We start from the raw sequence: 17,485 nt of genomic DNA, 5'->3' as shown, positions 1-17,485 counted from the left end.
GCTGTATGTCGCAATGGGCTGGAGCTCATACCGTTTTTGCGCGCTACGCCTCAATCATTTCGTTAGTAACAGATCTGTACGTTGTCAACTATTTTTTATTTATACAGGTATTTTATTACACCTGACTACCCTCCGAGTATCGCATTAGAATTACCATTGTGGCGGCTTTGCTGATAGCCATCAGATGTTGAAATACTTGGGAAGGCAAGAATATCTGAAGATGGTTGAAATATCCACCGCCTTCAACTATAATTCTGTCAATCATAACTTCTGAATAAAGTAGAGATGTGTTTACTAATATGTACATACGTATGTACCATCTTACTGTACTGTCAATGGTCCTCAGAACGGCAGAGGTATGGGTAGGCCTCTAGCCCTACCAAGGCGGTTAGTGTGTCCATGCCACACTGCCAATTGGTACCTTAAATGCTTTTTGCATTTGGGGGCGCTGATCAACGCATTGTTTTGATCCGTGTGCCTTTGGGTACCGTGGGTTTAAGCTGTCGCCAGCAGGTACTCACGTAAAAGCACTGGACGCTGTACTGTCAATGGATAATTTTTTTAAGTGAATAACCTCAAATGGATAATTTTTAAAATGGATTATTTTTTCAAATGGATAATCTTTTGAAATAGGTACCTTCTTAAATGGCTAGTATTTCCTAATGGATAATTTTTTCAAATGTATAATTTTTTTATGGACATCCTTTTGAAATAGGTACTCTTCTTAAATGAATATTACTTCTATATGGATAATTTTTATCAAATGTATAATTTTTGTCCAAAGGATAATTTTTTGAAAGGTATAATTTTCTCAAATGGATAACCTTTTATATAGATGCTCTTTTTAAATCGATAATGTTTTCATATGGATAATTTTTGTCAGACGGATAATGTTTTAAAATGGATAATTTTTTCGAATTGATAATCTTTAGAAATAGATACTCTTCTTAAATGGATAATATTTTCATATGGATAATTTTTGTCAGACGGATAATTTTTTAAAATGGATAATTTTTTAAAGTGGATAATTATAAATAATAAATAATCTCTACAAAAACCCTTTTTAAATACTTAGTATTTTCAAATGGATAGTATTTTCAAATGGATAATTTTTGTCAAATGGATATATTCATATGGATACTTTTTTTAAACGGATAATGTTTTTCCAATAAATTATCTTCACAGATGGATACATTTTTTAAATGGATATTATTTTCATATGGATAATTTTTTCAGATGGATACTTTTTTTCAAATAACCTTTTCAAATACATAATATTTACCAATAGATACTCTTTTTATATGGATATTATTTTCATATGGATAATTTTGTTCATATGGATAATTTTTGTCAAATGGATCAGTTTTTCGTAGGGATAATTTTTTCAAATGGATAATCTTTACAATTAGATGATCTTCTTAAATTGATTTATTGTGACATGGATAATATTTTCATATGGATAAATTTTGTCAAATGGATAATTTTTTCAAATGGATAATCTTAACAATTAGATACTCTTCTTAAATTGATATTATTTTCATATGGATAATTTTTGTCAAATGGATAGTTTTTTCAAATGAATAATTTTTTAAATAGATAAGCTTTACCTATTTCATGGTCCATGCTTTTAGAATTACTTGTTAACTATTCAAAACTTTTGAAGCTGATTTAAGTGTAGGATTCTACAGCGGCTTTCTTTAAAATTGTTTATTCATTTAAGATTTAATGGTTTTATATACTCGTATAATAAAATAATAATTTAAAAAAATTGAATAAATATTTAGATTCGCTTAAAATTCAAGAAGCTTTTTACCTTGGGTCAAAAAATGTCATCAAAATTTTCAAAATATCCCGGATGTATTCGTATTCTAATTTGAATGAAAATTGTCAAACCTTTAGTAATACTTAAGACGAATTTAAGGGTCAAGTGGCTTTCAAAAATATTTAAAAAAAAGTGTGGAAGATAGCAATCGCTGAATTTTTAGATAGGATTTAGTTTAGGATACTTTTAAATACAATATTTTTGTAAGATTTGAATGAATTTGCTTCACATTGAACGAACTGCTAGAGATTTCATAACTTTTAAAAAGAAATAAATAATTGTGAAATTCCATGTTATTTGGGACTAACTTTGCAGCAACATGGCGCAAACCCAGATCATTAACTGTAATGCCCTAAATGGATCTATAAGCAATATTCAAGTACTCTGCCAGTTCTCTCTGATAATTAATTTGCGGTTATTAATCAACTTTTCTTTCACTTTACTAATGCTTTCATCCGTTTTCGTTGTCGATAGCCTGCCACTACTTTCTTCATCCTCGATGGAGTCTCTTCTGCGGCTCGCAAACAGCTGCTTTGTAACAGCCGGAACCTCACTGAAACAGTTTCCCAATATTTCTAAAGTTTTTGCACCATTGAACCCATTTTTACGCAACATTTAATACAAATTCGTTGGTGCAAGTTCAATTTCATTTTTAGAGGTGAATTTACTCAAAACGACCTAACTTTTACAAATGTCAAGGAATGGCTATACAAGTTTGGTAGGAATGTCAATCACAGATGTGGCAACTGATCAAAAAAAAAGTAGAATTCAAATCAATTGACTTAGAGCGTCACGTGGCGGTTATTCTGGGAGTTTTTTCATCAAGGTGGTATTCTCCAATTCTCGTAAGAGTTTTAACTTTAAACTAAATATGGTTCTAAATTTTTTAAACTGTACATAGTTAGTCTTTCTTTTTTACTATAGCTGTATATTTACACTATTATTGTAAATCATTATTACTTTTCACTTTTTGGTAATCTATTTGTGATTTACTTTAATTTATGAAATAAATAAATGAAAAAAAGTAAATAAACTAAACTCAAATAATTTCGTGGATTTTACAATCCTAATTTCATTGACTTTGTGTGCCTAAGCGGATCAAGACAAGCGAAGTATTTATAATTTTCTAAAAAGCTAGGCATTGCAAGCCCAAGCCCAAGCCAATCAGACTGCAAGCAACCCACTGTCTTAATTGAGAATATGGCGCGTGTATGCCATTAAAAATACTTTTTCTTCAAATGGGATCAATATTTAATGTCTAGTATTTTTCAAATTTATTTATTAATTTTTTTTTTTTTTGTATCTTTTTATATTGTTTTCTTCTGCGTAATCTAATGGCAATTAATTGCCAACGTATTTTCGAGACACGTAAGCTCGCAAATAAAAGCTTCCGCGTAATTTTGCAAACTGTCAGGGTGGATAATTTTTGGGAATATTATTTTCTCATTATTCAGTCATTTATTTTCTTTCTATACTTATTTGTTTGCTTTATCTGTTAAATATTTTTTATTTACATTCATATTTTCTTTAAATTTACTTATATATTTGCTTTTTTTCTTTTTTCTCTCTTTTCTGTTGTTATTTCTGCAGGGCTGCTGTCGTCACGTCCATTTTGCTTTCTCTCGCAGCGAGTCAGAAAAATCGCTTGAATGCGCATTTGTTTTGACCGGCTGTGCTTCGCTACCAAGAGGCCAGCCAACACAGAGTATAGTGATAGTGATTCACCGCATTCACTGCCGCCCGATCGATTACAGAACAATAATGAGCAACGCAAGCGGAATGTCATAACGACCAAACCGCCATCCAGTAATAATCATAATTTGAATCCCGCCCAACACACAATTACACCTTGGACAGTTACCAATAGCAATATCACGAGTAACGGTAATAGTAATCCAAATAATACCACTGCACCCTTTGGTCCGGGTACTACACTTAACGCCTTAGATCCACCGTCGTGCAGAGCGTCGACGAAAAACGACGCGCTTTCAGCGACAAATCTCAACGGCACGCAAAGCACAACTGCTCCACCACCCACTAAAGATATCAACGCGTTGTATGCAAATTTAGCCGATCTAGCGGTCACAGCAACAACACCAACAACCACAACGACAGGCGAATCAGCAACCGCAGATACTTTGGCGGCATCCATAGCTGCGGAAGAGCGACAATCGTTTCGCCAAAAGTCAACAACAATTATTGGAAAAAAATCCACAACAGCCACAAATATCGTTGAGAAGGAGGAGGAATATAGTCAATTTAATAATAGCACAGACAGTGGCATTGGCAACAGTTTAAGAGGCAGCAGCGGCAAATATTGCCTAGCGCAAACAAACGCGAACGAGGTGCGAGAAAGCAGCATCTCCATTGCGCATACCGACCCGAACGCCTCCGCAACCACTACAAGCACATCTGCCGCACATAGTGCCGTTCTGCGTCACGGCACGGACAACGTCACGGCCAACGGCGTTATCGCTAACGAAGAAGAAACAGACGCGGAGACTGAGAGAGAGGCAGACGCTGTTGAATCGAGCAAAAACACAGCCACCATGCAGCAGGAGCCGAATGCCAACTTTCAGTTCCAACCCGATCTGGGACTGGTGAACAACAATAATTTGCCCGCGCTCACCGGACTCGGTAGCAATACGGGCGGAATACGTACGTTTACGTTACCACTGCAACAAGACGTTATCGCGCAAACTTTGATTTACGGTACCGTACCGACGACCGGCGCTCCGCAAATAAACTCGCTGCAACAACAGGAACTGCAATTGCAACAGCGCTATCACCAGCTGCAACAGTTGCAAGCCCAGACACAGGGACTGTTTTTGAATACGAACGCGCCAGGAACTGTTGCTGCTGCGGCCGCCGCCGCTGCTGTTGCGCAAGGTGGTACGCCCTTTGTAGTCGGTACACCACCACAACTATACGCTGCGCCATCAGTGGCCGACTATTGTGTGGCACAACAGCAAAAACTGCTCAACGAACAAATGCAAGGAATGTGCATAGCAGGCGCGAACGCCTCACCTGCCACCAATGCGATGGCAACGGGCAACTCGTCCATAAACTCACTACTCGATTCCTCAGCCACAATGAATATACTCAATAATAGTTATGTGCCAACGTCGCCGCAGGAGGAACGCTTCATGCAGATTATTCAGGCGAAAGAACTGAAAATTCAGGAGATGCAACGCGCGCTACAACAAAAGGATACAGAAATCGCCGAGTTGAAATCACATCTGGACAAATTTCAAAGTGTGTTTCCATTTAGTCGTCATGCTAGCACGGCCACCACACCGGGCGCCAGTGTGCAGCAGCGGAAAAGTGGTCAGGCCTATCAGCGGCAGCGAGCGCAAGGCATTTCGGCGGAGCCGCAAAGTGAATCCTCCGTCTTGCTGGAGCCGGGCGCATTGCCGAAATACGATAAGGATGAGAGGTGAGTGAGAAAGTGAAATGTTCAAAAAAGTATTATTACTGTATATTATTGGGTGTATAGAGATGAGTGGAAGGGTATAAGATTTATGTATTTTGAATAGTTTATAAAAATCAAAGAACAGGAAGTGATTCAAAATGCAAAATGAACCTTCAAACTTTTTGCCTGAAACTGGCATAAATCGTTAATGGTGTTCTTATTGTAACAGCATAAAAGATAATCCATACATTTTTAGGGAATGCTGCTGAAGCAACAGTACTTGGCCAGTTATAAATCCAGGTCCTCCAAGGCACGCAGAACCGAGCATAAGTTGTGCCATCTTGGCGGTTTAGAAATCCTAAATAAATAATATATTTTAACTGCAAAGCACCTAATTTTCTAGACTCACAGCTGTAGCAAATGACTGACGCGTTGCTGTTTAAATATTTTCAATTCCACCATCGACTAACTCAAGCGAGCTTTCGACTTTGACTAGAGAAGATTCTTGAATGTAAAAAGATAGACCGGCCTTCTTCTGCAATTCATAAGGTCTCACAAATGAGCAGCTATTACGCGTGAGGCTTTTCACTGACTGAAATTTAACACTGAGTCCATCGTAGAAAAATTGCGAATACAAGCTGCCCTTAAAACAAATAAAAAAATAATTGGCGCGTACACTTCTGTTAGGTGTTTGGATGAGCTTCTTCTTCCATGTGTGGTGTGCGTCTTGATGTTGTTTCCAAAATAGAATCTTCCACACCACACAAATGGAACCTTCCTTCTCTTGCGACTGCGAAAAAGTTGCCATCACTACATCCGTCTGACCTCGAAAAAAGTGCTCACAGACTCAAATTTTGAAGTTTCGTCACCACCTGCCCAAAAATAAACAGACAAGTTTTAGCTTACAAATTTTTTCTTTGCGTTATTTGCCTTTTCTTGCGTCTAAAATAAATATGTAGTGCGGTAAAAAAATATTTTTGAATTAAGAAGGGCAGAACCGTTTAAGAATACGTAAAATAAAGCGGAAAATATTAAGAGATGCCTTCAATACTTGGGAAATTCGTTACACTTTGTAAGGAAAATTGCCGATCCTTTGATATTAAGTTCCACTGCATCATTTTTCCAAAATCTGATCACCTTTTCTTTTTGGTGGCATTGAGTGTGATTCTACCTGAGTTCTGGGCGTTTTTGGTAATAATTCCAGGAACCGAGCGCATTGGATATGCGTTGTTAACATTTTTGACCTCAGACCTCATATTTTTCAAAAAGAAAACTGAAAAAAATTATTAATTTTAATACTCAAATTTTAGTAACTTGCCAGATTTTTATAATTTGCTAAAATAAAAATGGTTAATCCTTCACAATTTTGCTTCGAAACTTTTCTCCGACAACCAAAAAGCGTCGTAACAAATTCTTTGAAAAATCTACGAAATTGCACTAGGAATGAGCCCAGTGATGCCACTCTATGAATTTCTAATTTATGACAAGGCATTTGAAATCAGTGATGCCTCTTTCGTAGAATTTAAGAAAATCATACTGCGATGGCTTCAGTGATAAGATGAGCCAATTATACTGTTTCTTTTATTTTGGTGTCAGATATTCCTGAATCCATGTCTTGCGAGTGATAAGCGGACGCGATTAGATTAGTGTGAAGGACTGTAAATAGAGAGGAGCGAACGAGGGATGCGTGAGATATATATTCACATCTTTTGTTGGGTATTTGACCGAGCTCCTCTTCCAACCAAGCACCCTTGAGAAGCTTTTTGGATGCAGAATTGCATTCCAAGTTCTGCGAATGCTTGTAAGAAGCAGGGCCGCTTTTAGAAAAACACTTTTTCTTACATTTGATGCCTGGAGTTTCTAACCTGGGGACTACCGAATGATAGGCACGTACCAATCCACGCGACTATGGCGGTCGTAGTGTCTTTTATTACCAGGTTATTTATTTGAATTCAAAAGCTCAAGAGGTCTCTTATGGCTCACTAATTTTGTGAGGTTAACTAACATTTCTCCAGCTCCAAAAATATGCGATACTGTACTACCAGTGGAGGTAGTAGAGGAAAAAAAGGTCTCATCCGCGTTGGAAAGATTAGGTGGAGAAGGACTTGGCTTCACTTGGTGTGCCCAACTGGCGCCGGTTAGCGCAAACGGTTATCGCGCCAAACAAACAGAAGGAGAACTAACTTTATTCAGGTTGCAGGGCTCAAAAAAGCTTGGGAGACCGGTGCTAAGGGTATTGCTCTAATGGAAGGAAGCGCGCAGATATGTGCCAGGAAAATTACTAATCACAACTCGTTTAAAAAACTCACAAAGTCAGTTGTTGTTGTTATAGCTGCATAAAAATTACCCCCACATGTACGATGAATGCTGCTGAAGTGACAGTCCTTGGCCGAATATAAATCCGCGTCATTTCGACTACGTAGAACCGACTGTGGTGAGACTCTCTGCTATTCGGTTAAAATTAATTTAGAATTTAAATGTTTGAAATCAGGAATTTAAGTGTTGGAAAGTACCAGCAGTTCTAATGTACTTATATATTGAGCGCATTTCATCATCATCCTTGTTGGCGTGACGGTCCGGGTTGAACCTTAGTCTACCTCAATAGTTTCGACCAAGAATCTCGATCCTTTGCAGACATCCTCGAGTTTTTCAACCGAAATATCTTGGGGTCGTCCCCAACTGTGTGAATTCAAGTTTTCCTTGGGCGGTCACCCTTTTATAAGGTACATACAGGTTGCTGTTGTAGATCTTATTGGCATTTTCTTTAAGGTCCTTTCTCCATCCTCATGTGCACCTCCCTTAAGAAGCTGAAGTTTGCTGCAGTCGGAGATTTGGAAGTCGTTTAGCTCAGCTAGGAAATCATCGTTGTAACGTAGGCGATAGTTGACGTGATCTTTCTGCACAGGTCGAAGGATGCAGCGGAGGATTTTTAGCTCAAATATGTGAAGCGTTTCTTCATCCACCTGGCGCATCTTCCAGGTTCCAGAACCACAAATAACGCAAGGCCTTATTATTGTTTTATAGAGTTTCAGCTTCGGGCATTTCCGATAAATTGAAAATATATATATATATATACTTAATGCAAGAGTTATGTAGCTTTGATTCGGGGAAAGGTAGTCCTAAACATGTGAACGCTTAAGAAGTATAGATTTGTCGAAGATTTGAGAAAAATTTGAGTCCAAAGTTAGATATTAAGGTGAGAATATGCAGATTATGAAAAATATCAAAATCTCACTTTTGACAATTTTTTTGTTTTTAATAAATACACACTTGTATATATAAAAAGTCATGATCAAAGCTAGTGCAAAAAAAAATTATTCTTTCCTGCGAAATTTTTTTTAATAATTACAGCAATTTTTAAGGGGAGATTTGACAGTTTTGTTGTTTGACAACCGATTTTCATGATTTTTGCATAGAAAGGTTAAAGCAATTACGTGTCGAAATTTTAAGCCAATCAGGGCAAAGCTGAGCACTTTTACTGGAAGGTAATATGTCAAAGTTTCATGGCAATCAGAGCAAAATTGAGGGAGATGCAGCAATTTTTCAGAGGAGATTTAATACAATTTTTTTAATAATAAAAATTTCTTTTCAGCAAATATTTTGCTTTAATATTCCATGGAATTTCCTATAAACTTCCTAACGGCTGATTAATTGCGAATGTCTTTAGTGAACATAGTTTTTATGGGAAATTTAATAAATTTTTGTATTGCCAGCTGTCGCTAAACTATTTGTGGGTATTTTAAACGTGCAGTTTTACTCTCGTCATTTTGTTAGTGGCCGAAGAGCCACGTGTGGGCGGACGCTGCTAATAAAATGTGCCACGTTCTTTGTGTATTTGTTTATTTTTGAATTTGTTTTTTACTTCGCGTTTATTTTTGAACGTTTGAGTTTTCTACAATTTCCGCAGCAAACAAAGCAGCGCGGGAATAAATATACTAAAAAAATGTTAATACATACATATGTATGTGTATGGATGTATGTAGGTATACTATAAGTATCTTTAATATATGTTTTAAGTACATACATATATGTTTTAATATGCTTATACATATTTACATGCATGGATGTGTGTGTCTTTATTTGCATTTTCAATGTTGCCCGCTTTTCCAAACTAAAAAAAAAAACAACAAACAGGAGCACAGTTCTACTGAATCATGAATATCGATCTCTTCCTGCTTGGCTAACGTTGGCTATGAAAGTACTATAGAATAATAACAATAACTAAGCACATTAGGGTGGCCCAAAAAAAATTTTTTTTTTTCTTGATCCTTCATGCAACTTTACATTTACTGAGGGGCGTTTTTGTGCTAAGGCGAAAAAAATGAAGCCCCTAATTTTTTTATTTTTTATTTCAATTCTTTATATTGTTTTATATATTTTTATTTATTTATTTTTTTTATTTTTTTTTAATATTGTTTTTTTTTTTAATTTTTTTTTTATTTGATACTTACCCGTGCCGCAAGCGCTTGGGAAATTACCATTGAATTCTCATGGGAAAAATGTATTGTACTTTTTCGTCAATTTGGTATACAAAATTACGAGATCGCCTATATTTAATCTCCAAAAAATGTTTTGTTAAAGAAAACACTTTTTTAATGACCCTGAAAACCTCCCACAATTTAAAGAAATGTTAAAAGTAAAAAAAAAGAAAACAAGAACATTCATCTTTTTTTGATTATTATATTATTTATCATAATTTTGTAGATATTTTTGAAAAAAAAAGCAAAAAAAGAGAAAACTAAATAATACCAATCTTCACACATTTTATATCAGAAACAAGTCAACTTTCACTCGGGAATTCATTGATAAATAAAAAAGTAAATAAAACAAAATAAAAAAATTGGCGCCTCAATTATTTAGCCAAAAAAACGAAATTAGTTGACAGCATAAAAAAAACTTTTTTTTTAACCACCCTAATGCGCATGTGTGCTAACTATTTCCTTTGGTTTTATAATTTTTTTGCATGGGAAAAATGCGCTTTCGTCAATTTAGTATAAAATATTTACAGATCGCCTTTATTTAATCTACTCTTCCCTTCATAAATCTCCAAAAAATGTTTTATGAAAACAAAAAATGTTATAGTGACCCTGAAAACCATCCACAATTTAAAGAAATGTTAAAAGTAAAGAAAGAAATGTAGAGAAAATAGTAAAGTAAAGAAGTGTTAAAAGTAAACAAGAAATTTATGTCGTTTTTTTTTATTTTAGGAATCATTTTTTTATACATTTGTGAAATAACATCGATCCGCAAAAATTTTATATCAGAAACAAGTAAGCTTTCCCACGCAAATTCATTGATAAATAAAAAAACATTATAAAGAAATGATAAAAAAAAATAAAAAATTGGCATATCTTTGGCCGTAGAACGAATTTAGTTGGCACATCAAGAAAAAAAATTTTTTCCCCCCCACCCTAATGTATCTGTGTGCTAACTATATATTTCCTTTGCAGTTATAACTTTTTGCTTAGACCACCGCCTCTTTTTTGTTGCTTTCTTCTATTGCTTTACTGCAACATTGTACGTAAAGCAATAATATTTATCTTAACTGGCGGCATGGCGAACGCCACGATTCTGTGGGAATTTATTATTTTTTCACGACTTTTTTCCTGCAATTTCTTCTGAACGTGCGGCTGCTGTTCCACTGCTAATAGTGCTAATTTCCTTTTTATAGCTATCGATATTGACTTGCTATGGTGGCTGACACATCGGCAGGTTGCCATAAACGTGCAGCGGTTTTTTGTTGGTGGCACACATGCAAATACATATATGTATGCAAAGACATACGTATTTATGTTTTCTTATAGGAAGTGTTCGCTTTTTGTCTTAACACTTTGTTAAAATTCCCAAAAAGTAGATTTTGTTTTTATTATAAATATTTACGCTACATCCATTAGGTTTTCGGAAAATTAGCAATTAAAAATTGCTTAATGGCATTGCTTTCTAGTTTGCATTCGACTAAATAAAACATTTCGCTAAATAAAAAACGCACTAATGTAATTACTTTTGAGAATTTTCTGCTTCATATAAAAGTGCCTTCAGAAGTCGTCTGTGTTGTACGAAGGGTAAAGCCGTTAACCAATTTTTTGAGCTTCTACCTCATTTTATTAGAGAAGAAAACATTTTTGGCAAGTTTTTCGCTGAATAAAAATTATTCTATGTAGATAAGTAGGTCGATCCAATATTTTTGGTTTTCAGTTAGGGCGTTCAAATCGATATTTCTCCTTTATTCTCGCGTGAAGGATTGCAGAAAGTACTCAATCTCGGCTTTCGGAACTCTTCGGAGAGTTAACGTTTTAGGTGTAAGTAACACATAGGCTGAAAAGAGCTGGACCTAATAAATAAATTAGGTTTTTTTTCAAATGTTGCTTTATTGATCATTTCAGCTCCCCTCTAACATTTCAAATCCACTTTTGTAGAACGATTCTCTTTTGCCTCAAAATAGGCCTCAGTTTCAGCGATAACCTCTTCAGTCGAGCGTAATTTCTTACCGACGAACATTTTTTGAGGCTTGCGAACAGCCAGTAGCCGCTGAGAGGCAAATTTGGCGAATACGGTGGATGTGGGAGATGACTTGTGACACAGTGAGTTATCGTGAGAAAACAAAATGATGAGCAAACGCGGCAACATAAAGTCAAGACGTTCTTTTGATATCTTTACGATGCCAGCTAATTCACACAACTTCACTTTTCGATAATTCAGAACGATTTTGTGGACTTTTGATGTTACCGCCTCATTTGGACGTCCACTGCGTTGTGTATGTATTAGGCCCGGGACTTTTCAACCCATGTGTATTAATTGTATTCCCTGTGATTCTGGAAAAACATCAAGACGCATACCCCAAATAAGGGGAGCCAAATGAAAGGTGTAAACACCAAAAACACAACATTTCTGCCAATGAACAACCTATTTCGATCACTGTATAACTAAAAACTTTTGCATATCCTGCGTTAGAGCGCCTCCTCCAATGAAGGCTTCATACATTTTACACCAGCAGCAGTCACTGAACGAAGAATTTTTTGTTTTTTTATTTTTGGGAAAGATTCTTCCGTTGAAAAGTATCTGGTTCTATGAATATGAAAATATGCCTCGACAGGAAGCTCAAAGTAAAAAGTATCGATCAAGGAAAAACGAAAGGAAAAAAGAATGATTTGTGAAGTGTACGTTGGCATACACGCAGATCAAAGATAGATGAGCAATAGAGCGGAACAAAGATTTGACACAAAATTTCCAAAAGAAAAAGTCAAATGGCACCGTGTTTCAGTTTAAGGTGCTACCAATCTCAAGCTTTGACTGCATAAACCTGGAAAAAGGTTTGAAAGATATATTTACATATAGACCTTCAGAAAACCCAGCTGTGGTCTTCTACCGATTAGTTACGTTGAAGGTCCGGGTAGTGAAAGGTAAGAAGGTTATTTGAGGTAGCAAAAAATACAGTCATTTTGTGCAGGCAATAAGGCGGAGAATCGGCAACTTCTCATGAAACTGGAACCATTGACATCATAACTAACTGGTCATCTTCCTGATTGCGTATCGTAAATCAGGGCAAAGTGACTACTGGAAATAGAAAACAGTGGCAGACGACACAAGACAGCCAATTTTTTCTATTACGCTTCAGAAGAAAGGGCATCAAATTGTTAGGTAGGGCTGGCATTAGGTTGCTCATTGACTATACTGGCCGTAATCACTATTACTTCATAGCTTTATGATTTCTGCTTAAATACACCCCGTTGCAAAATTATAAATACAGCACTATGTTTTAATAAAAAAAAACAACAAAAAATAATATAATGCAAAGTCTTAAACATAGTATTGTACAAAATTTTTCATAATTTTTTCATTTTCAAAATTTCAACTTTTCAAACAAAGTTTTTTTATTTTCAAACTTTCAACTTTTCAATCAAAATTTTTAGAATTTTTCTGCGTATGCAGTTCATTGCTCATTCAAATGTAGAGATGATAATAAAGTAAAGAAGTGTTACAAAAAAACAAGAAATTTATCTCTTGTTTTTTTTTTATTTTAGGTATAATTTTTTATACATATGTGAAGAGGAATTAAAATAGAAATCCAAATAACATCGATCTGCAAAAATTTTATATCAGAAACAAGTAAACTTTCTCACGCAAATTCATTGATAAATAAAATCGAATAATAAAAAAAAGGTAAAAAAAAATAAAAAATTGGCATTTCCTTGGCCATAGAACGAATTTAGTTGGCACATCAAGAAAAAAATTTGTTTGTGTTCTGGGTATGCACTTTTATTGCTCATTCAATTTTAGTCTAACAAAGTGCAAGTTTGAAGTGACTACAAATAGCCACTGATTTTTGGCAATTTATTTCGTTGGCGGTGCTAGGCTTTTTCTTTCATATAAAGAAATTCGTGCATGAACTTTGTATGGAGGAAAAGGTGGTCATCTCAGCGAAAAAATTCCCAAAAATCAGCAATATTTTGTAGTCACTTGAAGCTTACACCTTGTTAGACTAGAATTAAATGAGCAAAAAAACTGCGTATTCTAAAAATTTTGGTTAAAAGTTGAATATTTAAAAATGAAATTTTTTTTTAATTAGTACAAAATTCAAAACTTTGCGTTATATGGTGTGTGTGTGTTTATAATTTTGTTATGAGTTGCAATTGAAACACGCTACCACTCCCTTGCCCATGTTGCCAGTTTTGTAGTAGTTTTTGTTTTTTGTTTTTTTAGTTTCTTCTACTCGACGATATGAGTAATTTTTACAGAAAACAACAAGTTTTGTTATCCACTAAACGATCACCATTCGATCATCGGTGCATTCCACAATATGCCGCCTTCAACCGCCCACTTAACAAACACATCTACACATTTACATAGTCCATTTACACATCAATTAGATGCATCAATTTTTCAATATAACCAATCGATATTGCGCCAAACGGACAGGCGGCAATTCCAATTGCAATTGTAATTCTAAGTGCAACAACAAAATTTGCTCCACTTTTCATTAATTGTATAACAATTTAGGCCTTTCAGAGCGCATTTCGAGAATGCCGCAATAAATTATGATAAATGAATTAGAAAATTGTGCGCGAAAAATCGAATGAGATTCAAGAAAAAAGTAATAAGGTAGAAACGTAAAACAAAAATTTTGGCTTAAATAAACGCAAGCGGCAAAAATAAAAAAATTTAAATTAAAAAAAAAAAAAATCCAAAAAAATATCTGAAAAAAAGCGAGAAAAAATTCACGTCCAAATCGATTACTGCCACAGTCTCAGCCACTGCTATCGCTGCGTATGGCGTGAAAAACTGGCAACGCAGCCACAATCCTGTAAAGCTTGTTAGTGGGTGAGTGCCCTGTGCTTGTGCGTGCATACGTATGTCGCGGGTATCTATGCCGTGTGGCACGTTGCGTGCATGCATTGTTGATCTCATAAATCAAGCAGCTGGTCGGCAAAAATTTTGCACTCGCGCACTCTCTATCGAGATAGAAAAAATATTTATTATTAATAACCGTAATAAAATACAACGGATAACGACCGTAAATGCTACAAAGTTTGGCTTATTGGCGACAATTTTCGCTACCACTCATACTGGAATCATGAAGCCATATTTTTGCGTAGATAACCAAGTTATGCCCCACAAATATGAGTAAAAGTGTTGGCGTATGTATGCATGTCCGTGATTTACAGGATCGAAACTGTGGACAACTCCGCACCCACAAATGGATGCGAAAATGGGTTGGCTTGTTAGCGCTTTATGAATGTACCCAAAATCGTTATTGTTATACCCTCCATACATAGGTGTTGGTAGATGGGTTTAGATTGAGTTGGTTACCCCAGAAGAAGGTGATACACTTGGCCATCTAGAGTGGTCGAAGTCCACTGCTGCACTACTTGGAAAGCAAGAGGAGAAAAAAACAGAAAAATAGTAATAGAAGCTTGAATTCTGCCGTATGCTGAGCAGCTGATCATAAGATCATGAAATGAGTCCAGCTTGAACTTTGTCAGGAACTTAAAATAATATTGAGTCCGGCTCCCTCTGTCGCTTCTAATCAACTTCTTATAAAGGGGGCCCTGTAAACTTATGTTTACCTCCATTTTACCATCATTTCTTGGGCTTCCCGCACTTGGCTAGGCTCCCTCTGTCGCTTCCGATCCACTCTTGACCAGGAGGACCTCGCAGCTTTATATTTCTTTCTGCTGTACGATCGTTTGCTGGGTCTCCCGCACTTGGCTAGGCTCCCTCTGTCTCTTCTAATCAATTCCTTACAAGGGCGACCCTGTAAATTTATGTTTACCTCTGCTGTACCATCGTTTGCTGGACTTGATTTAAGGTCTAATTACAAAAGAGCTCATTTAGTTGAATGAGTTCCCATGTTATGTATACTCTGGAAATCGGCTTTGAGGGCCTCATTTAGCAATGACTGACCAATGGCCTAATTCAGAAGTGAACGAAAGGAAAGTCAGGTATTTCATAATAAGGTTCGAGCGCTCTACCGAGGAAGGTTAGGTTAGCTACTACTGGCTGATCTGTAAAAAGATCTCATAAAGATATCTAAGGACTATTGTGTTACCAGTGGTATGTATTTGGAGCCGAATGTATTATATTATGTATTGGCTGTCAGAAAGAAATGTTGGGTTTTTTGTTAACATTAGACTTGTAAAAAGCCATTCCACTGTTTCTTTGATGGCGTCCTTGAATTCAGTGGAATGATCCGGCAGCCTACATTCAAAGTTGATGGACAGTTTTGAGCAAAGAATACTTACTCTAAGCTTTTGATCTGTGAAAAAGTTCAACGAATGTTTGTTCTAGGTACGACACTTTACCCAACCCTCCGTGTAAGGGATGAGAAGGAGATCTGTTCGAAGTCAGTTAAGAGCTCAATAATCTGATCTTACGGGAATAAATACGAAATTTTTGGCATGGTTTTAAACGTCGGTAATGGCCGCACTGCGCCGCTGAGTTCAATAAATGGAGCTCTTTTTAAATAAGGTTGCCACATAATTTGCAATCTCAATTTTCGTATCAAATGTAACAAAATTGCTTAAGCAGTTATCGCACCAATCAAGAAGAAGAAGAATTTATGTATCATTATTTCGATATTTCAAATTCATTTCCAGCTCTGAATGTGAATGATTGAAAACTCTGGTTGAAAATTGGCTAAGAATAGGGTTGTCACATAATAATTTTAATATTTAATGCATTTTTCAATAGTTTATAAAATAATGACATCAAAGAAATAGTTCCAAAATGCACTTAAACTCATCACCCCGGCCATTTGTTTTTGAATAAAGCATTAATTGAGGTTGCAACATTACGTGTATAATTAACATACATTTTTTTTTGGTATTTGAAATTCAACTCCAGCAAATATTTGAACTCTTTTAATTAAAAAATATGATTAGGGTTGCCACATTGTGAGTATAATAAATATTACTTTTTTCGAAACTCAATTTCAGCATTTAATATTTGAAAAATTTTACTTCTAAAGTATAAATAGGGTTGCCAAATAAGGAGGATGATTAACATTATTTTTTTTTGTATTTGAAATTCAACTCCAGCTTTTAATATTTGAACTTTTTTAATTGAAAAATATGAATGGGGTTGCCACATTATGAGTATAATTAATATTACTTCTTTTCGAAATTCAATTTAAGCGTTTATTATTTGAAAAATTTTAATTATAAAATAAAAATAGGGTTGCAACATTAGGATAATTAATATTAATTTTTTTTTGGTATTTGAAATTCAACTTCAGCTTTTAATATTTGAACTCTTTTAATTTAAAAAAATGATTAGAGTTGCCACATTGTGAGTATAATTAATATTACTTTTTTTCGAAACTCAATTTCAGCATTTAATATTTGAAAAATTTTACTTCTAAAATATAAATAGGGTTGCCACAGTACAAGGATAATTAACATACATTTTTTTTTTTGGTATTTGAAATTCAACTTCAGCTTTTAATATTTGACTTTTTTAAATTAAGAAATGTAAACAGAGTTGCCACATTACGAGTAGATTCAATATATGTTTTTCTGGTATTTAAAATTCCACTTCAGCTTTTAATATTTGAACTCTTTTAATTAAAAAATATGAATAGGGTTACCTCATAAATTCAGCAGCAGCTTTAATATTCGCTATATTTGAAAACTCGGGTTGAAAATTGGTTAACTATAGGGTTGCCACATAATAATTGTAATATTCAATACATTTTTCAATTGTTTATAAAATAATTACATCAAAAAAGTAGCTCCATACTGCACTTAACCTCTGCA

The 17,485-nt window shown here is 35.1% G+C and overlaps 1 protein-coding gene across 1 annotated transcript in view; it reads left to right on the top strand.

The window, feature by feature from the left end:
• Positions 1-3,412: 3,412 nt before the first annotated feature.
• LOC128862940 (cGMP-dependent protein kinase, isozyme 2 forms cD5/T2) overlaps positions 3,413-17,485 on the top strand; it is a 139,002-nt gene continuing 124,929 nt past the window's right edge. Inside the window, exon 1 of the mRNA XM_054101781.1 lies at positions 3,413-5,258. Within this exon, the coding sequence (XP_053957756.1) occupies positions 3,472-5,258 (1,787 nt within the window). The 5' untranslated portion in view covers positions 3,413-3,471. The remainder of the gene's footprint in view (positions 5,259-17,485) is intronic.

The sequence above is a fragment of the Anastrepha ludens genome, chromosome 5 (genome assembly GCF_028408465.1).
Source record: "Anastrepha ludens isolate Willacy chromosome 5, idAnaLude1.1, whole genome shotgun sequence".
In the NCBI taxonomy this organism is placed as follows: domain Eukaryota; kingdom Metazoa; phylum Arthropoda; class Insecta; order Diptera; family Tephritidae; genus Anastrepha; species Anastrepha ludens.
Note: the sequence above shows the minus strand (reverse complement) of the source record. Positions and strands in the feature narration are given on the sequence as shown.